The 24,846-nt window shown below is 40.6% G+C and overlaps 1 protein-coding gene across 2 annotated transcripts in view; it reads right to left on the bottom strand.

The window, feature by feature from the left end:
* Positions 1-24,846, bottom strand: part of ATP9A (ATPase phospholipid transporting 9A (putative)) — a 93,166-nt gene that overhangs the window by 17,079 nt on the left and 51,241 nt on the right. For both annotated transcript variants that reach the window (XM_073309381.1, XM_073309379.1), the window contains exons 14-18: positions 22,099-22,311; positions 13,603-13,764; positions 3,767-3,859; positions 2,761-2,844; positions 1,783-1,953 (exon numbers count right to left, since the gene is read on the bottom strand). In XM_073309381.1, the coding sequence (XP_073165482.1) occupies positions 1,783-1,953; positions 2,761-2,844; positions 3,767-3,859; positions 13,603-13,764; positions 22,099-22,311 (723 nt within the window). The remainder of the gene's footprint in view (positions 1-1,782; positions 1,954-2,760; positions 2,845-3,766; positions 3,860-13,602; positions 13,765-22,098; positions 22,312-24,846) is intronic.

The raw sequence follows: 24,846 nt of genomic DNA, 5'->3' as shown, positions 1-24,846 counted from the left end.
AGTCTTTTTAATCTTTCCTTGTATGGAAGCTGTTCCGTTGCCCTAATTAAAGGACAATGAAGACAGTGTATATGAAAACAATTCAGTCATTAAACGAGGACACTAGAAAGCAGTCAGCAGTGCTGACCGATATTTGCTATAATCTGGAAGGGAATTTTCTCAACAATATTAATGATTGGGGTTTTGGCTATTCTTTACCTGGTGCTTTTAATTCCCTCCAGGCCTTCCCCTGTTGGAGCAGATCAAATAAGGATCCACTTGTTTGTTTCATTCACTAAAAGGAGTTTAATAAGCTAAAAACGAGGTAGGACACTTATTGTAATTAACAAGATAGTATAATAAAGAAATAAAGAAAACAGATAGCTCCAGAATGAATTACAAAACTGCCTTCAGTCTTCATTCTCTACTGACATGCAGAATCCCAAAGAACATGAGCAGCAGAACATCTAAATTGCAGCAATATGTATGCAGTCACTAACAGGGCTATCCATTCAGCATGAAGGCAGTGACTTTAGCCAAGTTAACAAAACAAACATTTTTGGACCAAACAGTCAAGACTTAACTAATAAAAATCAAAATATTGCTATGGAAACTATGGGAACTGCATTCTGTTTGTTTGACCTACTCAGTGACATGTGCAAAGTTATGTTGATATTAGAGATGGCATCAAAGTTAAAACTGTATATTGAGGACTTCCCCGCCCCCCCAAGAAAAAACAACAACTTTGTGAATTCAGGTAAACTGGGTACTGGATCTGAAACAGCCTAGTTTTGAGTCTGCAATACAAAGTGAGGCTTTGTTTATTTACTGTTTGAAATAGGGAACCAGAATGGTAACCTTTTATCCAACTCTTCACCCCCAACTGTGAGTGCTAGTTCCAGATCACCCCTGATTTTGTAAACCTAGAACTTGACTGACAAGATTTTGGGCAAAGGCAGAGTCAAACCATAATCATCCCTGGCTTTGCCCATCTATGTATGGCTAATTCTGTAGGTGCACAAGTGGTGGAGATATATAAAGCTAGAAGGCATAAAAAAAATCCTTGTGAATTATTCTTTTTGGTTCAGACACCCTCTGGTGGCTATATATCAAGGCATAAAAATTCATAGTTGTGTGGTTCAACTTCAGTGCTCAAAAACTTGCACATTATAATTTGGGTGCCAGAAGAGAAAGGAAATAAAGCCGAGCTAACTTTAACTGCAGCCACTTACAAGACTAGCTTGGCTGACTCTTTATACTTACCTTTGATATATACTATTCTGTCTGCATATTTGGTTTCTTCGTATATTAAAAAATTTTGGGTGATGGTGACACATTTTAAGGTGCTCAGCTAGTACTCAGCACTTACAATGCTTTATATAGTCAAAGCGCTGTACAAAAATATTAGCTAGCTATTAGATGATAACATGATATAATCATTGAATCAGAGCACATGGGGTCATCATTTTCATGTCCTGTTGCACTTCCATTAACCAACAGAGCAGACCAACATTAGATAATAAGGTTGTTTCTGGACTGAATAATATATATAGAGTTTCTTTGTTGCTGGCGTCTTATTCTACAGCCAATAGAAAAAGAATTTTTCACTTATCACTGCTGCTCACCTATTGCAACAGTCACACTCAATGGAGATCACAATTTTATGGGGGTTTATCATCTGACAGACCCATTTACTCCAAATGTTACATTCCAGAGAGTCTCCCCGCAACTGTCTGGCCATTATCATCAACTGCAGTGTCAGTTACACTGAGGTTCCGCATTCCATTTCTAGGTTAGCCAAACCTTAATGCCAGCGTTTCTCAGGGTCTCCAGAGTGGGTCTGACATCTGCCTGCAGCTGATCCTCCACTCCAGTCAGACACAGCAACTCCATCTCCATTTCCAGGCTCTCAATCACAGTGGCTACCTTCAGCGAGCGATCGTGCACACTTAGCTTCGCCTGAACATAGCGTGCCTGAGAATAGCACAAGACAAAAACCCAGTCACTGTAATTCAAACTAGGAGTGTTTGTGTGTCTGTGGAATACAGGATTAAACAACACGACACAACTCAGGCCTCTGAAGGCCATAGGCTAAGTCCACCTCAAGGCTGTCCTCTGTAATGACTGGTTAACGTTAACTCTACAGTGCAAAGACAAATGAGGCTAAACAAATCTTTCCTGGTACGCTTATGCAAATCTGCCAGTTAGATGCAGAGTTATCTGATCTGTGCTCACAAATAATTCTTCAGTATACACAAAATTTGCAAGTGCTATTTTGAAGGTGGATCTTGAAATTTGGCTCATCTAGACCAGATTGTGGTAAATAGACAAATCAATCTGCCGGAGTCACATACACAAGCAACTGGAGCCCCCATTTCCAAAACACCTGAAAGTACACAGGATTCTTTGACTCTCTCTTGTTTTGCAAATGTCAGGATACAAAATTGAAGATTCAAAATGTCAACACAGGTTATTTCAGTAAATTTAAACATGGCTACGCAGCACTGAATGTTGGCAGAAGTAAAATGGCAACAACAGAAGTCTACGGGGCAGGATTCCTGGGCTGCAACTCCTGTGGAATCAATCCCTAGAATGGGAACTTGTGGAGATGGCAGAAGCAATGGCCTAGGGAGTAGTACACACCACTCAGTAGACACCTCCAGCTGATTACAAGAGCAACATGATGGTGATTAGGACATAACGAGTGGGGAGATGAAAGCAGATACTATAAATCAGAACTCTGTGGGCATCACTTACATGATTATAAAAATACAAACTTACTTCAAAGTCTTGATACTGTTCCTCAGTCAGGGACTTCTTCGCTACAACAAGGACCCTCAGGCCTTCCCTAGCCATGTTACCACACTGGAAAGAAGTGTCATATTGTAAATGATCACCCACATCACAACTTAACTGATTCAGAGATTGTAACAGTAGATACGATGCTAACAAAATAATTGTTCCAGTCAAACAACCCAGTTGAATACATAGCATCAGATAAACAGCATGATAAAGTAACCAGGGAAGAGGAGATCTCAAATTCTATTTGTAGGCTGTACAACTGATCTGGAACGATGCTCCTCTCACAGCAGTGTCAAACTGGCATAAGCAACTCCATTGGCTTCAGTTACTCCACTGAGCTCAGTTACTTTGAATATATACCAAAGTAAGAAGGGATCCAAGCCCATTGGTTTCAATAAGTACTGTATCTTTTGTTCACAAACTATTTAAAGAGACACTACAATATTCCTACGTAGTCAAATAGAAAAAGAACCATTTATATCTGCTATTGTGGAGACTGTTCACCATTACCAGCAATACGATGGAATGGGTTTAAGCAGGGAGGTTCAGAAAGACTTAAAATCAAAATGCAATTCTTGGTTTTCCAAAAAGTAAACAGACCCAGCAGTTTAAAATAAAGCCAAGTGCAGAATCAGGCCCAGTTACCCAAGATAAATCTTGTGAGAAAGAGGAATTACCAGACAAAGAACGAGAAACCTGGACAACGTCCATTTTGTTTACCAGAGTTATCCTGGACTAAATGGGTTGAATTCACCACATGGCTTCCTTACATTGACTAATACTGTATCTGTATTTCTGGCTACAGGTTAATCCAACCAAAATGCTAAACCAAACAATCTTTTTCCTGCATACATTTTAACAGCTACCTCAGCCTGCTTCACCAACGTAATGTCAGAAGGGCTTAGTGATGTGTTGCCATGGAACAAGCAGCATCTGCCTGAAGAAGTAAATATTCTACGCCTAAGAAAGTGAGACCACTTTGTACCTCTTCCTCTAGCCAGTCATTGTACTGCACGATGCCAGCCATGACTACATCGGCTCCCTTCATGTAGAAAGTGATTTCTCCCGTTGACTCATCCTGAGAGAGGAAAGAAAATGGTGAAAGATTATGGGTTCAATTATCTACAGCAAGCAGCAAGATACTTCATGCAAGGATTATCAACTTCTTGGTCAATAACAGGTGATACTGGCTCAAACCAAGGGGTGGGATGTATTCACACTATTCTATATGGAAAATAGTCATCCCCCTTCCTAACTCTCATCATTAATGGTCTAGTGTAACCATGACACTGGTGCATTTTGTTTTCATCCTGGAAATCAACGTTGATGTTTACACTTAGGAGGGGAAAATCAAGTAACAAATAAATACAATTTAATTGAGTAAAATCAATCTTAACGGCTCCCTGTATTATAATTATGCTGTATATATAAGTACAATTAAAACTCTGGCCTGCCACCAGGGGTTAGGCAACTGCCTGCCTCACCTGATGTGACTAATTTGTAGATTGCAAGCAAAGCATATTTACACTGTTACAAATTCATAATCCTTTCTGAGCAGGCAAATGTCTAAGGAGGTCACAGTTATTAGTATGGTGGGCTAATGGAAACACTGGCAAACTCTGCAAAGGAGATCAAACAATGTGCAAGGAGAACTTGCACCGTAAACCAAGATAGTATCTGTGGATGGAGAAAAAAAAACGTACAGAACAAAAAGATGAAGGTTTGGAAACATCAGTGAATGAACAAAACCAAAATACTTTCCAAAGAAGACAGGAATAGGGAAAAAAAATGCAATGTTTGCAAAGTACTCTCTCCAGTTTACATTAGATGATGCAAAATTACCTTGTATTCTAACCACTACAAAAGCTAGTTAAATGGAGATATGGCTGACACTATATAAAAATAAAAAACCCTGCCTCAAGGATGCACTAGGAGACCCAGAAGGAATGGGCAACTGGGGCGTGTGTGTGTGTGTGTGTGTTGTGTTTTGTTTTTTAATCTTTTCCCCCTCCCCATCTCCCATCTGACAATTCACTAGGGCAGAAAGGACATTTTACTGATGTGGGTTAGTGATGTGGGAAGAAGAGGGACTGGTCTGAGAAATGGGCGAAGGCCTGGCACACTGGTGTTGGAGAGGGTGCTTTCCACACACAGCTGGCAGCATGGAAGAAAAATAATTAAAATGGGCGTGGAAGAAGGAAATGGATTCCTTTGCTGAGGAAACTTCATGGGAGCTGTGGATACTCAATATCTCTGATTATCAAGACACCTTTTCATTCAGGTCCCTACACTGGGAATAAAGTGCCTAGCTTTAGCTGCTTGTGTTTGAATGTTGTTGCTTAAGTCTTTTTGAGACCTTTACCAGGAACATGTGGTGGTTCTTACAGGTGCATTACAAACCATTTCTGATTGATGGTGTTGACTCTGTGTCAATATGCACAGTTCATACATCTCAGAGTTCAAGTTTTACAGGTCACCAAGAAAACCCAGAACATGCTTAGTTTTAAAAAAATTAAGCTTTCTGGCACTGACAAAAGATTTATGTATTAAATTATTTGATTAAGAAAAAGTGTTTAACAACATCTCTGTAGGAAACTGAATAAAGACTCTACTTCCTGTGCTATAGAATTGGCTTAAGATAGTTTATAAATTTTGTCCAATATAAATATTGTATCAACTATCTCCTTGCATTAGTCATTTCCTCTTGCAGAGTTCAACAGGAGGTTAGCACGTTCTCATATTATGGTAAGATCACACTATAAATCTACAGAGAGATTTGCCAGTTGTATTGTTTTAGAGCTTCATCTTTTTCCATCGTGGTCTGATTCTGGCCATGGTTCAAAGGCCTCTTTCAGTTCCAGATATGACAACAGTGCTATCTTTGTTGCAAAGCAATCATCATCATTCCACATGTGTGAAAAAAAAAAACAGAGTGGAAAATGTTGTGATCAACAAACAAATATCTTTTTAATGTAACCCTTTTCTTAGCATGAAAATAAGCAAGTAAACAATTCTGTAAAGAGGGTGGCTGCTTTCTTATAACAAGACTTCTTAGAACTGGAAGAATAAACCACCAGACAATGACAGTTGATATATGTAACAAGCAAATATTGCCAAATTGTCTTAAATGAGGCAACATCTGCTACTTGCGAACATACACTGCCACCTTAGTCCTCATCTGCTGAAGAAGCTTAAACGTTATCATAGTAATAATACAAAGAGACCCTTTACAAGAGACAGAGCAGGCAGGACCACAAGGGAAAGCAGGCATCTCTGAGAAGAAGTTCAACCACACATTTTTTTGGCTCTGTGTAGGAATCCTTGGATGAAATTCTATGGCCAGTATTATACAGGAGGTCAGACTAGGTGGCCATACTGGTCCCTTCTGGTGCTAAAATCTGTGTGTCTATAAGGACAAGTAGGACAGGAGGAAATTAGCTGTATATCTTATTCAGATAATTTTCTGAAGTCTTACAGAAGTTTACAGCTTCAAGGAAGAGATTTTAGAATTGTTTTTCCAACTGTGAATTTATTTTATACACTTATCTGCTCAATAAGCTATTTTTTCCCCACACACGACTCTTACCAACAGTTAAAACACTATTTTTAGAATTAATATTGATGAAATAACTGGTTCAGTTGCACCCAGTGTATTTGGTGGCTTGTAGGTAAAAAATAATATTTGGTACCTGCACTGGTATAAATATACAAAATTTTACTTGATAACTAGAAATTGTTAAGCAAAAAAACCTTTTTCATAAAAAGGAATGAAAACTTTGTTAGAAGACAAGAGTTCAGAGCATGCAGAAACACAGTATGTGGTGATACCCATCCAGTTAGCACCTGCTAATTAAAATCTGCTTCAGTTCAAAACAGAAGACAGAGCTCGTTTGGTTGTTCAGCCACACAACATTGAAGGAACAGGTTTTCACAAGCCCATTGGAGAGGGGCCAAAACTTCCACCCTGACACCACAGTAGTATAATATATGTAGACACTCAAGATTTTAGGCCTGATCATGTTTCCAAATGCAGTGAATGAAAGTTTTGCTATTGTCTTCAGAGGGATCATACCTAATATGCACTGTATATTAGAAATATTTTTAATTAGGTAGGGAGAGTTGTGGCTTATAGAAAAGGAGTACTCGTGGCACCTTAGAGACTAACCAATTTATTTGAGCATAAGCATCTGATGAAGTGAACTGTAGCTAACAAAAGCTTATGCTCAAATAAATTGGTTAGTCTCTAAGGTGCCACGAGTACTCCTTTTCTTTTTGCGAATACAGACTAACACGGCTGCTACTCTGAAACTTGTGCCTTATAGTTACCTTAAAAACTAGGATGGAATTGAGAATCCTGGCCTGTGAGGTCCAATGCCACCCTAAGTGATAGATTGTCAGAGAGGAAGGAAAAAAGGAAGCTAACTAAAGCTCTCCCTTTCAGTGAAGATAAAGTTCAGAATGTTTCAGGGACACCCATCTCTCTGCAGGGATGGTAAGTTTAAACCTTGATGAAATTCAAGTTGGTGACTGTTAACCACTTGGTGCTACTGCAATGGAACAAAACTAGTAAAAATTTGGGGAGAGGGAGAGATTTTGTTGAAATTTTTCCACAAGTTTTGTCAAATCTCTAGGTCTCATAGAGACCATTCAGATGGTGCCAACCCACCTGTTTAGTCTACACCATTTTCCACTATAGAAATAATCCAGCTGATGAAAAGGAACACAGCACTCGCTATGTTTCTATGAGCATTTGGTGAACGCATTGTCCCAACTAGGTCTAATATCAGACACTTGTTGGAACAAAGTTATGAACTGTATTCTCGAGGATATCCAGTTGTTTTCTAGATTCCTGTATTTATCATGTATTTCTGATTACCTCACTTGCACTCTGACCACTAGTCCATTCCCCCTAGGACTTATTCTATTGTTCCAAAACATGGAGCAATTCCAAATACAGGGTTTTGTTTTTTTAAAGCTAGCCTGCCAATAAAATTCTCTTGCTTCCCTTCACTCCCACCCCCAAAAAGGTGCCAGGGTCCAGGCCACAGAATGGGAAGCACTGAGTCCTGAACCAATGGCAGATTCAAGGTCTGAAATGCCACAAATGAGATGGGACATGATATTAATATATTGATGGTGCTGTATAAATCTTTTATCAACATTGCCTAGCTCCTCACTCATAGCTTAGTTTATTGACACCGTCATGTGTTCACATTATATCTTAATCTGTATGTCAACACAAATTAGGGAACCAGATGCATGCTAAGCTTCTCCAATCAATCACTTAGCTTTTTGTTGTATACCATCCTCTGCATCATTCAACTTTACATTATCTGTTTAGACTGTAATTCCTTCTTGCCTCTTCATGTCTGCAAAAGCACCTCACTCTTGTGGTGCTATAAAAAACTATAAAGCATGAGACAATGAAATAAACTTCATGTGACTGTATAGCAGAATCTCATATTGAAGATGCCTACAAATACAAGTAAGATTTGTCTTACCATTCTAACCTGTAATAATAGTAGAGTGGTACAAGGCCCTTCCTAGGCCATGTCTTTGCTGCTAAAAAGGTACACTTTTAATGACAAGATAACTAAGTTCACATGAACTATCTTAGGGTAAAAACAGAGTGAAGACAATGCATGTTAGTTTTACCATAATGTAAACTAGATGAGGTCAGCACTATACTACCGCCCGAGGTATGGGTTTGGTTTTTTGTTTTTTCTTTTAACCTCCAGATAGCTCACATGCATTAGTCACCCAGTGGTAAAAAACCAAAAAACAAATACACCTAACATGCATGAGCTATCTGGAGGTAAAACTGAAGTGCCTGGTCTTCACTGTGTTTTTAAACCTCAAGACAGTTCATGTGCTTTAGTAAAAAACACATCTGTTTAGCAGTGCAGACACCTCAGCCACTATTCATTTAAAGAATGGGGAGGTCCACTAAGCAGAACATAGTCGTGAGAGCCAAAATTATTAGAATTCTAGCCCCAAGGTGTAAAACTACTCCCGCTGAAACCTTGGGGAAGTCCTTCAACTCTGTATCAGCTTTCTCATCTGTGAAATGGGGAGGGATAGTTTTCCTTTCAAGGCTATTGAGGATTAACAGTAGGGCCTATCTTGGTTGGTCCTCAGGCACTACCAAAACAAAAATAAATAAATAATAATGCTGCACTTTGATAAGAGAGCTAAGAATGTTTTGGAAAGGTTTAAATATGGGTTCACCAGTTTGTGAGTAGGTAACAAGCATCAAGAGAAATATTACAGTTAACAGCCCTAAGAGGGGAGAGAAACAGAAAAAAATTACAATCATATTTTCACTGTTTCTAGCACTAGCTCCTTCTCAGCTGAATCAGGTTTTTGAAAATCTAGTCTCCACTGTATTAGTGCATAGGACCAAAATAAAGAATTAAGTGTGCAAGTGTATAGGTAGGTGCATGTCTAATTAGCACTGTCATTAAAGACATAAGATAACTGCATACACAAATACACCTTTCAGAGTAACAGCCATGTTAGTCTGTATTCGCAAAAAGAAAAGGAGTACTTGTGGCACCTTAGAGACTAACCAATTTATTTGAGCATGAGCTTTCGTGAGCTACAGCTCACTTCATCGGATGCATACCGTGGAAACTGCAGCAGACTTTATATACACACAGAGAATATGAAACAATACCTCTTCCCACCCCACTGTCCTGCTGGTAATAGCTTATCTAAAGTGATCATCAGGTTGGGCCATTTCCAGCACAAATCCAGGTTTTCTCACCCTCCACCCCCCCACACAAATTCACTCTCCTGCTGGTGATAGCCCATCCAAAGTGACAACTCTTTACACAATGTGCATGATAATCAAGTTGGGCCATTTCCTGCACAAATCCAGGTTCTCTCACCCCCTCACCCCCCTCCCAAAAACCACACACACAAACTCACTCTCCTGCTGGTAATAGCTCATCCAAACTGACCACTCTCCAAGTTTAAATCCAAGTTAAACCAGAACGTCTGTGTGGGGGGGGGGGAGGTAGGAAAAAACAAGAGGAAATAGGCTACCTTGCATAATGACTTAGCCACTCCCAGTCTCTATTTAAGCCTAAATTAATAGTATCCAATTTGCAAATGAATTCCAATTCAGCAGTTTATCGCTGGAGTCTGGATTTGAAGTTTTTTTGTTTTAAGATAGCGACCTTCATGTCTGTGATTGCGTGACCAGAGAGACTGAAGTGTTCTCCGACTGGTTTATGAATGTTATAATTCTTGACATCTGATTTGTGTCCATTTATTCTTTTACGTAGAGACTGTCCAGTTTGACCAATGTACATGGCAGAGGGGCATTGCTGGCACATGATGGCATATATCACATTGGTAGATGTGCAGGTGAACGAGCCTCTGATAGCGTGGCTGATGTTATTAGGCCCTGTGATGGTGTCCCCTGAATAGATATGTGGGCACAATTGGCAACGGGCTTTGTTGCAAGGGTAAGTTCCTGGGTTAGTGGTTCTGTTGTGTGGTATGTGGTTGTTGGTGAGTATTTGCTTCAGGTTGCGGGGCTGTCTGTAGGCAAGGACTGGCCTGTCTCCCAAGATTTGTGAGAGTGTTGGGTCATCCTTTAGGATAGGTTGTAGATCCTTAATAATGCGTTGGAGGGGTTTTAGTTGGGGGCTGAAGGTGACGGCTAGTGGCGTTCTGTTATTTTCTTTGTTAGGCCTGTCCTGTAGTAGGTAACTTCTGGGAACTCTTCTGGCTCTATCAATCTGTTTCTTTACTTCTGCAGGTGGGTATTGTAGTTGTAAGAAAGCTTGACAGAGATCTTGTAGGTGTTTGTCTCTGTCTGAGGGGTTGGAGCAAATGCGGTTGTATCGCAGAGCTTGGCTGTAGATGATGGATCGTGAAAGCTGGAGGCATGCAGGTAGGAATAGCGGTCAGTAGGTTTCCGGTATAGGGTGGTGTTTATGTGACCATTGTTTATTAGCACTGTAGTGTCCAGGAAGTAGATCTCTTGTGTGGACTGGACCAGGCTGAGGTTGGTGGTGGGATGGAAATTGTTGAAATCATGGTGGAATTCCTCAAGGGCTTCTTTTCCATGGGTCCAGATGATGAAGATGTCATCAATATAGCGCAAGTAGAGTAGGGGCTTTAGGGGACGAGAGCTGAGGAAGCGTTGTTCTAAATCAGCCATAAAAATGTTGGCATACTGTGGGGCCATGCGGGTACCCATAGCAGTGCCGCTGATCTGAAGGTATACATTGTCCCCAAATGTGGAATAGTTATGGGTAAGGACAAAGTCACAAAGTTCAGCCACCAGGTTAGCCGTGACATTATCGGGGATAGTGTTCCTGACGGCTTGTAGTCCATCTTTGTGTGGAATGTTGGTGTAGAGGGCTTCGACATCCATGGTGGCCAGGATGGTGTTATCAGGAAGATCACCGATGGATTGAAGTTTCCTCAGGAAGTCAGTGGTGTCTCGAAGGTAGCTGGGAGTGCTGGTAGCGTAGGGCCTGAGGAGGGAGTCTACATAGCCAGACAATCCTGCTGTCAGGGTGCCAATGCCTGAGATGATGGGGCGCCCAGGATTTCCAGGTTTATGGATCTTGGGTAGTAGATAGAATATCCCAGGTCGGGGTTCCAGGGGTGTGTCTGTGCGGATTTGATCTTGTGCTTTTTCAGGAAGTTTCTTGAGCAAATGCTGTAGTTGCTTTTGGTAACTCTCAGTGGGATCATAGGGTAATGGCTTGTAGAAACTCGTGTTGGAGAGCTGCCGAGCAGCCTCTTGTTCATATTCTGACCTATTCATGATGACAACAGCACCTCCTTTGTCAGCCTTTTTGATTATGATGTCAGAGTTGTTTCTGAGGCTGTGGATGGCATTGCGTTCCGCATGGCTGAGGTTATGGGGCAAGTGATGCTGCTTTTCCACAATTTCAGCCCGTGCACGTCGGCGGAAGCACTCTATGTAGAAGTCCAGTCTGCTGTTTCGACCTTCAGGAGGAGTCCACTTAGAATCCCTCTTTCTGTAGTGTTGGTAGGGAGACCTCTGTGGATTAGTATGTTGTTCAGAGGTACTTTGGAAATATTCCTTGAGTCGGAGACGTTGAAAATAGGATTCTAGGTCACCACAGAACTGTATCATGTTCGTGGGAGTGGAGGGGCAGAAGGAGAGGCCCCGAGATAGAACAGCAGCTTCTGCTGGGCTGAGAGTATAGCTGGATAGGTTAACAATATTGCTAGGTGGGTTGAGGGAACCATTGCTGTGGCCCCTTGTAGCATGTAGTGGTTTAGAAAGTTTAGTGTCCTTTTTCTTTTGTAGAGAAGCAAAGTGTGCGTTGTAAATGGCTTGTCTAGTTTTAGTAAAATCCAGCCACGAGGAAGTTTGTGTGGAAGGTTGGTTTTAGGCTTTATAGCTTTAGGCTTAAATAGAGACTGGGAGTGGCTAAGTCATTATGCAAGGTAGCCTATTTCCTCTTGTTTTTTCCTACCCCCCGCCCCCAGATGTTCTGGTTTAACTTGGATTTAAACTTGGAGAGTGGTCAGTTTGGATGAGCTATTACCAGCAGGAGAGTGAGTTTGTGTGCGTATGGGGGTGGGGGGTGTGTGAGAAAACCTGGATTTGTGCTGGAAATGGCCCACCTTGATTATCATGCACATTGTAGGGAGAATGGTCACTTTGGATGAGCTATTGCCAGCAGGATAGTGAGTTTGTGTGTGTGGTTTTTGGGAGGGGGGTGAGAGAACCTGGATTTGTGCAGGAAATGGCCCAACTTGATTATCATGCACATTGTGTAAAGAGTTGTCACTTTGGATGGGCTATCACCAGCAGGAGAGTGAATTTGTGTGGGGGGGTGGAGGGTGAGAAAACCTGGATTTGTGCTGGAAATGGCCCAACCTGATGATCACTTTAGATAAGCTATTACCAGCAGGACAGTGGGGTGGGAGGAGCTATTATTTCATATTCTCTGTGTGTATATAAAGTCTGCTGCAGTTTCCACGGTATGCATCCGATGAAGTGAGCTGTAGCTTACGAAAGCTCATGCTCAAATAAATTGGTTAGTCTCTAAGGTGCCACAAGTACTCCTTTTCTTTTTACAAATACACCTGATTACCCTAATTCCTCTGGGAAACCCCATGCACCAAGTAGTTCAAGGAAACCTCTGTTCCAGAAAAAATGCTTATCATAATAGCTATCAGGGCACAGAAAAAAGAAAGGAAATCACATAGTAATTTGTTAATTATTGCCCCACTTCTTGCTTTATTTTACATTTTAATATACATTGTATAAATAATATAATCCCAGCATGCTCATTTGACAGTTTACTTCTTAATGAGAAGCAAACCAGAAAGTACCTTCTTAAAATATATGTTTGACTTTCAGTAGCCCCTCTACTATACTGTAGTTATGTTATGAGTCATTAGAAGTCATCATACAGTCTACTATACTGTAGATATGTTATGAGTCAGAACTCCTGATTTAGCTGTAGTTGAGGGGTAAATCTGCATCTATTTATGGTGATTCTTGAATTGGAGTTTGTGCTCTTTTGTTGTTACTTTCAACAGTGGCTACAATTCTTTTCCTACTGTCTATGGGTTAAGGACTGCCACAGGCCTTTGGAGTTTGTGTTGAAAGAAAATACACTTTACTTATCAGTTCCAGGGGGATGGAAGGACAGTACTTCAACGTATAAAAATATTTTAGTTTCTGGTATCTGAGATAATGTAACATTCTCCCATAAAGAACAACATTGCTGATATCAAACAGATTGTACTTGCTTATTCAGTCAGTGTTTTGCAAGAGTTACATGAAGATGAAAAGAAACATGAAAAGCAACTTACCCTAACGATGATTCCCATACGTTTACTTTCATAAGTGAATGGAAAGATCTGGAGGATGGTGAAGTTTAGTATCTGACCACCAGGTGTCCTCAGCTGCATGGAGGATTGATCTCTACCAACCAGTGTTAAGCCTACACTTTCAGTCCACTGTACCAGGGCCACCTAAATACAAGAAAGGTCACAGGTCAGATAGACTGCTGAGCTTTGTGGTTCAGAGGTCATGTAAATGAACACCAGAGGGGAAGGGACAGTGGGTTAACTGAAGAAAAAGTTACTCAGTCATTAACGTCACTGTAAAACGGATCAGTTTTTCTACGTTGGCCATGTAATGTGAACAAATGGCTCTTTAGTGTTATTCCCTGCGGCCATTCCTGCCCATTGACAATATTAATTACTCTGTCCCTGGAAGGACCTACTAATGTCCAATAACACATGACATGCACTACACTGTGTTCTGAGCCAGCCAGATGATGTTAAAATAAAAAAAAATAAAGTTGGCGATGGAACACACAGTACATAACTGCCCCCATTCAAATGGGTTTAAGACAAGCAGAGGATATTAAAGCAATGAAAGTCTAAGTTGCCAATACGCCACTAACCCGAAGTGATGACACAGGATGTGATCCTGCACCACTGAGGTTAGTGGGAGCAGAATTGAGCCCATAATGAAACTGGAAATGAAAAGGAAGTCAATGAAACAGATCCAGGCAGTGAGTTTATGTGGCATTACTGTGCGCTGGGCATTCGGCTACAATGTCAAAGGATGTAACTACTGTTGTAAACAAAGCTGAGCAGAGGAGAGTTCTAAAGATCCGAGGACAAATGAGAGTTTCAGCCTCTTGCAGTGTGATATTCTCTCGAGACAACCGCACCGACTCAGCACAGCTAGTAATAGGTTATTTAAATCTGATCAGGATGAGTTTCAGATGGAAACATTGCACATACTAGGAAATGCCCTTTCCTCCCTCTCCCCAGTGAAAACACCTCCCCCTCCCCCATACAAAATTTTGGGCTAAATCTATATCCAACTCTTAAAACTCAGTCCCACCTCTGACTATAGTTGCCAACCCTGCAGGATAGGCATGGAGTCTTCCAGAATCAGTGTTGATCTCCCAGTGCCTATTAAAAGCAATCCGGGAGATTTTAATAGGATATTTTAAGAAAATGACATTACGTCATGTGGGGGGGGCGGGGGGGGGGGAAGGTTTGGAATCTCCCGGAATACTTTCAGTCACAGTTGGCAACCCTACTACCTCTGACACAAATATCAGGCCAAGTTCTCTGCTTGTGTAACTCCATTTACTACAAGGCAGTTACACCAGCAGAGAATTGGACTAATTCATTTTAGTGCTTGCAATCTGGCACTTATATTCAGTGCACATCCCAGGTTCTTTCAGCAAGGAAAGATTTAGACTCAACAGTGCATATAAATCTCTTAGAAGAAAGCCTGCTGTATCCTAAGTGCGCTAGTTCCTAAGTAAATAAAAACAAAACATAAGTGTCAGTGGATTTCTCACCTATTTTTATAGACATCCATTAAGAGTGGCATGTCTAAAGAGATGCACATAAAAATCCTTTACCTGTCTTGTCTTATAGCCATTATCTTGTTGAGAAGCTCAGTGGAATGAAGACCAGTTTTGTAGAGACTTATTTACTAATAATCTTTTCTCTTCATTAAAGAAATCACTTCTATAACCATAATTATTGCTGACATTTCATCTCTTTCGTCACAAGTCTATTTAGTGAACGCAAGCAATAGGACAAAGTATTCAGTTTACTACTAAAGGAGTTATGTCTTCCAAGAAAGTTCATGAAAAAATACCTACAACACATGCAATACTTAAGCTATGGAGCTATCCTCTCAACTTGAAGTACCTGCTTTAACCCTCAGTGGAAGGTGTGGGCACACATTAAGAGACACTGCCCTCATTTAAACCTAGTGTTTCTAACATGCTACAGCACATAGGACCTCATCCAAAGTTTCAACTGACTTCAATAGGCCATTCAGACCTCAATCTAATAAGGTATTTCAAGTCTAGAACTATTGGTGTGACTCTCCGTGGCAGGTTCTCCTTCAAGCTAAAGCTTATTGACTATTTTTAGGATTTGGACAGCCTGGCTCTAGGTCTCTCATACACTCACCATGTTGCTAAAAGCCCCCTTAGAATCTGTGTAGTAGCTTACCCATCTTCATCACATGATTACAATGTACTGAAGAAAAAACTTACTGCAAAGTGGGTGCCTAAATCTTCATTTACCCTAAAACCCGGCGGGAAATAACATGCTTAAAATGCTGCTTCTTGTGTTCGACGTTTCATAGTTTGTGGGATTCAACTTAAAGGAATTGCTCCCCCTCAGGACTGCAATAAATGAAACTTTGGAGGGCTAATTCAGAACTTATCTATACAGAATATTTGCATTAAGACACCTTCCAGTTTCTGCTCTACCTCACTTCTTTACTCTGTCTTACCATCATTTTATATTTTTCCGACAAAAAGCATGGTCCAACTAAATGCACAGAGCCCAATACTAGTTCAGATTTAGATCACTGTCATTGCAGCTGAAATAAGAACTTATTAAAAGGGTCACCTGAATTCCTGCTGGGCAGAACCCTGCATAGATATTTCAGTAGGGACTGCTCACAGACTAAGGTTCTTCACACAGCATGAGGATGTATGGCAGAATTAGACCATACATCATTAGTTAGATTATTTTTTTTACAGCACAAAATTCTTTCGTGGATTTGGAACCACAATGTGGTATTTGGAGAGGCAAATTATTTAACTGTTAAAAAAAAAAAAAAAGAGAGCGAGGGCATGGCAGGTTTAGGGGAGGGAGCGGGAAGGGGCGGAGTGGGGACAGGGCATGTGGCAGAGCAGTGATCTCCCTCTCCCCCCCGGCACATTGGAAAGTTGGTGCCTGAAGCTCCAGCCCCGAAGTCGGTGCCTATTCGAGGAGCATGTGGCTCTGGAGCCATGGGCTGGCCACCCCTGCTCTATCCCATCTCCACAGTGCGATGTTACATTAGTATCACTCTCTGAAATCTCACAGACCGAAAAGAACACTTCACGCTTATTTGTCTACATGTTTGAAATCTGCAGTTGTCTGAAGGCCTAAACTTCCTTGTTCCCTTCACAGCCAAGTAAGAGTCTCATGGAAAAATAATTATTAAAATACCTGGATTTTCTCATGCAGGAGACAGGGACTAGATGAGAAATGTTACCGTACTTGGACTATGAAAAAAGGAAAGAGGTGGTCTGTCTCCTCCACTCACTCTAGACTGTCAACGTCATGCAGTGAGGTAAAAAAAGGCTTTATAAAAAATTTTCATAGGGGACAAAAGCTTCATCAGGGCTGTTAAGGAAAGTGTGCAACAAGCAGATGTGTTAAGAATAAGAGGACCAGAATTACATGGAATCAGCTAGTCAGAAATATTGAAACCCATTAATTTGCTTGTGTCTTGTTGATCAGGAGAATAATAGATTTTGTACCTTAGAGGCCTTGGTTTGTTTTTTAAACCTTTCACTTCCACCCATGCCCTAATATAGCATCACTGAAGTTTTCATATGTTACATAAAATGAAAAGTAATTACCATGAGTAATAAATAAAGAGAGTTACAAACCCCACAACATACAAAATCCATATGTGATTTACCAGGACATTTACAATAACTGATTCCATAAAAAAGAATTGATATAATAAACAAGGTTATCTTGGACTCCACAATTAAAATGAAATAAATCAATGGCTGGACTGCCATTAAGACAAGATACAAGGTGTAAGTCTCTTACAGAAGGAATGGAGAAATATCTATTTGGCTCTCAATCTAGGCTAAAATAAATATCCCTGGTGATAAATCAACTTAAGTATACTTCATTGCCAGAAGTTTCCTGATTGCTAGGATTCCCCATACTTTGCAAACTATTCCTCTGCTCAAAAGCCAAGTTGTACCCATTTACCAAATACATATTTCAAGCAGAAAAAAAGGCATAAAGCAATCCAATGGTTAGAAACTGAAGCTAGACCAATTCAGACTAGAAAAAATGCAATTAAAACAAACCACTTGAAACACAGCAAGTAGTTAACCACTAGGATATACCTAAGGACATGGTGAATTCTCCATCAAATGAAGTTTTTAAATCAAAACTGATATCTTTCTGAAAGATATGTTATAGCTCAAAACAGAAGTTATGGACTTAATGCAGAAATTACTGGGTGGGCTTCTATGGTCTATGTTATATAGGAGGTAAGATTAGATGATCATGGTGGTCTTCTGACCTTAAAAATCCAATAATACCTGCAACTGCAAGGAAAACTTTCTTAGTCAATTTATGAATCATTTCCCTATGAGCTTTGCAGATGGTTTAATTCTGCGGCACCTCAGGCAGAGACGGAGGACTCCTTTTACTCCTACATTTAACACACTAATTCAGTTACACATATTTAATATCAGCATCTCCTGGAAACTAAAAAACTACAGAGAAGTAGGTGTCGATTTTCCATATGTTGTACCGCTATTGAGGTAGGCTCACTTCCCCCCTCCAAATAGATCCTTTCTTTCTTGATCTGCCATTTAAGTTAGATCTCAGGACAACAAGCATTTAAATTTCCAAAAAAGTTTACACTTAGGGTAATATGTAAAACTGAATATAACATAATTGAAAAATTAGCTGAGTGAAGACCTTACAAGCCTCATAAGGTGGTGCAGAGTGCAACACAATCCTAGGGCTCTAGGACCCAGAAGAAGCCTGCACAAGAGAAGAAAGAAGCAGATCCTCCCTCCTGCTGCTGTCTCCGCCCACCTTCTGGTCCCAGACCAACCCCTCTGTCCCTTCTTAACTCTACCCTGGACCTTCAGTACTCAACTCAAGGGGAAGGGAAATGGCACTGGCTTTTTAAACCACCACTTTCCAACCTCCAAAAGCCGCAGAATTCCTGCCTCTGCCCAAAAAACATTTTTCACTGAAACTTTTGAAGTTTGCTGACTAGCTGTAATTGAAAATATTAAAATTAATAGGTTTACACAGCACCTAGTGCAATGGGGCCCTGGCACTACCATAAAGAAAATAAATAATAGTGTCAACATCAACAGGGCCTTCGTCGATGCAGATTTTGGGCACCCTGTTTTACTGGACATAGGAGTGCATTTTCAGAGTAATCAAAGATAGGAAACTGACATACACTGCGCTATTTAAACTGACAGTTATGTGTGTTACAAGTCACAGTCATGCTGTCTGAGAGAAGCATCTGAGTTGGAAAATAAGTGTGGGTGGGAAATTAAGTGCGTGCGTGTGTGTGTGATTTATATATAAAGCAAGCAAGAGTAAAACCGATTTCAGAGAACCCTGTGACCACTGAGAGAAACATAGCAAGAGAGTCCTCCATGCTCAGAGTTGAACAGCAACCAAAATAGCTAATAAACCTTTATTACTACATTCTAGGAATCTCTGGATATTGTTCTGTTTGCCTATACTATGTTAGATATATTTCTCTGCAGTGTAAGTCAGAATTGCTAGTGCAACTCTATATTCCATGTCTCTAAACGTCACTCTCTGGCCAGTCATTAAATTACTCAAGCCATCACTGAAATGGATATTGATTAACAAATTTCATTTTAAAGAGAGACAAATTGATCCTTGTTATTAGTTGCTCTTCAAATGTCCCCAACTGGATTGCCTAGGAACACAGACAATGGCAGTAATCAAGTGGAGCACACTCTTTCGTGTCCTGGAAGCTGTGGAGTGCTGTCAGAGTTAAAGATTGTTTGCCCAAGAATCCCAAGCACGCTTATCTCTGATCAGATTATATCTATTTCATTTCCCCTGTTAGTTACTGTATGGCTACAACGGACACAATCAAAGAGCCCCAAGGCTGTAACTGATATCTGAATAAAGATACTTCAAGACTTCTAAATGGGAATATGCACAGGAAACAAATTTAGGAAATCCTGTTCTCTGTTACAGGAAATTAATCCTATTCCAACTGGTAGAAATTACCCTCACTGTTCAAAAGTAAGAAGAATAAAAGTTTTTGTACTCATTTCATAAACTGACCTCTCCTGACATGCTAATATTTTATTGATATAGAATTTCAAAGTAGGCTTTAGATGCTTGTTAAAGACTTTCCCTCTAGGAATCCATGAATGCTATTTAACAGTATCACACTTTCCTGAAGGGTTTAACTAGCGCTGGTTTCATATTTAGTACTCCCTATTGTGAGACACATAGTAGATGTCTGACTGATATTTGTGCTCTTGAGACCTACAGACAAGATGTCTTCAGTAAAGCATATCTAATTTCTGAAACCACTTGTAATTCACAGTTCAAATCATTGCAAGGAAAACAATGTAGACAAAAGTATAATTTCAGAGAGATTAGTTATAAAGTTACAATATAAAAATACCATGTATTACAGCCACATTAGTTGCAAAAAAATTTAAAGCAGGAGTTACAATTACAATTGGAAATATGTCAAACTTCACTGAGACTATACGGGCATGTAGGTAAAGAAACAGAGGCTATGAATGTAAATAGCCAATAAATTCACTAGGAAACAGCCTCAAATACTGACCACAAAAATTAACATCTGGAAATTGTTCGGATCCAATTTCAACGCAAAGGCACTTACTTCTGTAAAACTGCTTTATTGGCGAGAGCAGCACTTCAAGGAGAAACCCAGGTAAGCAAAATACAGAAAAAAAGTACAGCTCGGAAGCAGTATTTGCACAGTGCCTGTTCACTCCAAGCACCATGAAGACACAAATACCCTTTTTGTCACCACGAGCACAAGAATTTTGTTTACAAAAGAATGTACTTAAAATGATCCTATACTGGGGGCTAGGAAACCTTTTGTCCTCTTGAAAGGAGATCATGGTCTATCTGAGTGAGTAATCATAGGAAATATTTTAAAAGTATGTGCAACGTAGGGCAAGTCGTCAGCACAATCTTTTGAGGTTGTACCTTACTAGAATAATCTTAGAACTCTGGATATTTGAAGGATTTAAAAATTTTCTTATATGAACAGCTCCTCACCTTTAATACCACCTTTAGGAAACCTAGCTAGTCTTATAATGTTAAGAGTGAAAAACTGTTTATGTAAAGCAATAAGAAAAAAAAAACGTTCAAATACTGCCAACGATCTACACATCATCAATGGAATTTCTAAGAAAAATTTCAAATTTTCAGTCTTCTAGCAGATATGGGCAAGTGTAATTATTCAAACAAAAGCTGATTTGGGCTGGGGGGGGGCAGGGGATTGGGCTCTGGGGCTAAAAATAGCAGTGTAAAGTTCAGGCTCAGATTGGAGACCCTCCTCCACTCTACTTTTATAGCCTCATAGCTCGAGCCCCATGAGCCTGAGTCAGCAGACCTAGGCCAGCTATGGGTCTTTTATTGCAGTTTAGACATACCCATAGAGGTGGGGGACTGCAGGTATCTGTGCCAGATCTGGACCTTTGCACCAGCAGCGAGTTCCTCTATGACAGAAGAATTCTTTGCTGGGCATTTGCGGTCAGTTTATGCTTCCTTTGTCCCATAACTGCATAGACAGTCTGACCCCTTGACTTGACTAGAATAGGCTTGCCTTTAATTAAAGATGAGCTGTGGTTCACCTTGCTAAATATACATAAAATTGGTTTAATATATAAGCAAAGAGGGAGGGTTTGTTTCACTTCTAAAATATTTATTGTTTGACACGTAGCACTTACATTATTTTCCTATTCATTCCTATAGTAAAGAGTTTTTGATTATGCTTTTTCTTAATAGAAGTGACAGACTTATTTTCAAATACACCTCTACGCTGATATAAAGCGGTCCTTGGGAGCCAAAAAATCTTATCGTGTTATAGGTGAAACCGCGTTATATCGAACTTGCTTTGGCCTCGAGCATTTCCATTCTTAATAGTCACTTCCCGCCCCCTGACTGACCCCTCAGAACCCCTGATCCATCCAACCCCCCTGCCCGCTCCCTGTCCCCCGACCCCATCCACACCCCTGCCCCCTGAGAGGCCCCCCGGGACTCCCACACCCTATCCAACGCCCCCATCCCCTGACCGCCCCGCCCCCAGAACCTCCGAACGATCCAATCCACCCTGCTCCCTGTCCCCTGACCACCCCCCAAGACCCTCTGCTCCTTTTCCAACCCCTCGGCCCCGGCCCGGCACCCTTAACATGCTGCTCAGAGCAGCGTTTCGGAGCCAGACACGCTGACGCGCTGATCTGCCAGAGCATGCAGCCCCGCCTCCCAGAGCGCTGCTTTACCGCGTTATATCCAAATTTGTGTTATATCGGGTCGTGTTATATCGGGGTAGAGATGTATGTTAATGTGACAATGACATAATTCATCGTGAGGATGCTCTATTAGCAATTATTAGTTAGCACTGATGGTTTGACACCGAGCTCTTCCATTTCAGAGAGGCTTCCTTCAGATATTGCCTATTTCAAACCCTTAAAAACATGGAGGTGAGGGAGAAGAGGGTGGGAAAAAAGGAAATCTCACCTCATCAGGACTGGAAGCCTGGTACACCCTGCAGGAGTCTTCATAATGTCTCTCAGCTTCAGCCTGATCTGTCACACCATTAGACTCATACACTGGTGTCACGTTGTGGCAGAGGGCAATCGCTTTCACAGCCTCGTGAACACGGCTACTCATGGTTTTACGTACTTTGGTGGCCAGGGTGGGGCCTTTTAAAGCAGGAGGGTCTTGTGACTGCTAACGAGAAAGGAGAAAAGAAAGCGTAGACAGTTTTGAAAAGCAGGAATAAATAGAGTATCATTAAGGATCTTGCTTCTGTTATAACCATACACATACTATTTGCATGGACACACACCTCCACTAACTTGGGATATGTTTTTGACTGGGGCATCTTCTTTGTATGTGTTATCATGGGAATAACTGAGACCACTTCCCAGTTATATGCAGCTAAATGAAGTTAGATTTACTTAATTAGAGATGAAATGAAAAAATAACTCCCTAAGATATTTGTCCAAGAGTTTTCAGCACAGCTTGAATGAAAAGGGTCATTTGCTGCTGATCCACCAAATCACTACACAAGCTTAGTGGATAAAAATGTTCCCCCAAAATCACCAGATTGTGTGTTCCGTTGAAATCACATTTTGGTCAGCAAAAGACCCAGTGGTTTTTATGCTTGAGAATGAATGGCTTTCATACGCATGAACAGGATTGCTGAAAACAGAAAACAGATGGGCTCACATGGAACGAGAAACTTAAATTAAGTTCATTTAATTTTTAATACTATTTTTAGTATCAGAATCAGACTCCTCTGGTAATTACACAATTACTAAAGTATGCTGGTCACAAAGAGGAGACATAGTGATCCAGTTTCCTGTTCTGTTAACCTTTAATGTCAAGAGGACAAAAGCTTCACTTCCAGGCCAAAGGGCATAGCATGGTAAAAATAAGAGCAATGAAGAACTACAATTTAAATGAATCATTACTAGCAAATGCTTCTAATTATAAAGTATCTTAATTCTACAAAATTTCTGTGCTAAACTTGTGTGCTGAACTTCCATAAATCTTATAATATATATATATATTCTTATATTTTAAAAATTAAATGCTATCTTCAAAATTTGAGTCTCTAATAAATCTAAAATCTATCTGTGGGTTTTAAACTGCTACCCATCACCCTGATATTAGGGTGCATTCCACATAAAATCAATAGGAATAGTGAAGTCCTTGGTTCAACCACATTTAGAGTCACATACAGTACTCAACCATTCATCCATTAAGTCTAGTACCCTGTCCTGATTAATACTGGATGCTTTAGGAAGTAATTTACCACTAGTCAAGTTTCTTCACCTCTCAGACTGAGATGGTGCCTGAACAGGTGTAGCCTGATCACAGAGAAATGTTTATAGACAGGAAGTATCTGGCAGTTCAGACTGACTAGCAGCTCTCAATGTCTGACAGAGATCAGATGCCAAAATGGCTGTGAAAGCCAAAGAACAAAAGGCAGGTAGGTGGCTAAGGCAGTCAGCAGTTGAAAGCCGCACCTACTAATATGCACATAAAGATTCTGAGGTGTTTGAGAATGCCAGGTGTGCAACTATACCTGAGAGGCAAAAGAAACAAACAAAACACATTATACCTGAGGCACACACACCAGTGGATATCTCACGAAGAGACAGCTCAAAATGCCAAATATCCATTGGCCTGGGAGGGAGAATAGGGGCTTTGCTTGACAGTTTGTACAAAGGCCAGCTGAATCACAGAAAGGAGATTTTCAGATTCAAGAAAGAGCAGAACAGCTCCTCTACAACCATACAGCACACTTCAATGGTATGTCTACACAGCAGCCAGGAGCATGCTTCCCAGCTCAGACAGACAGATATGCAATAGCTCTGCTCAAGCTACTGCACTAAAAATAGCAGTGTGTCCATAGCAGCACGGACAACGACTTGGGCTAGGCATCAGAGTACTACCCAGGGGTCAGATGGGTTTGTACTCTGAGAGCTAGCCAGAGCTGCCGCCCATGTCACCATGGCCACACTGTTATTTTTGTCATGCTAGCTCAAGAAGAGCTAGCGCATGACTGTCTACCCATGCTGGGAAGCACGCTCTCAGCTGCTATATAGACGTACCCCAAGGAGAAGAGTCCTATTTTACACTGCAGTTTTTGTCTTTTTTTTTGCATGCAGAATGCATGCTTCATATTTTAACTTTGGGAGGTTTGTGCATTCAGTTGGTTCTAAAATACCTTAGGTCAAAATGTAAGGAGATGTGATATGCAAAGAAGCAAATTACTGCACTCGGCATTTTGTTTTGGGGAGAATGTTAGTCCCTTGGCATATACACTGTCTTATGTGAAGTGACTCCATAACCAAAAAGAAATACAAGTGTTTGACAGTAAGACCCCATTGTACAATGACCCACCCATCTGCTGCCAAATTCTACTGACTGAACCTGCAGGGTCGCATTTTACAAATGAGGAACAGAGCAGTCACTAAAGACAGAGACTTCTGATCATGAATAAGCCACTGCAAAACTATTTCTAGCTGCAGGAGGGTCTAATGGTTGGAGAGAAAGCTGCTTGTTAAGAACAAATTTTAAAAAAATTTAAAAAACCCATTTTACTGATGACTAAATTACTATTAATCTAAACAGTGTTAAAAGACAACCGAAAACATTAACTATTGATGACTTCCCAAGGGTTAAACATTTTTTCAAGGGTAATTAACCTGCTGGGCTAGTGCAGTAGAAATTCATCCTGTTTTCGGGGAAAAG

The sequence above is a fragment of the Lepidochelys kempii genome, chromosome 13, assembly GCF_965140265.1.
Source record: "Lepidochelys kempii isolate rLepKem1 chromosome 13, rLepKem1.hap2, whole genome shotgun sequence".
Lineage (NCBI taxonomy): Eukaryota > Metazoa > Chordata > Testudines > Cheloniidae > Lepidochelys > Lepidochelys kempii.
The sequence above is the reverse complement of the archived record's forward strand: the minus strand, read 5'-3'. Positions and strand labels throughout refer to the sequence as shown.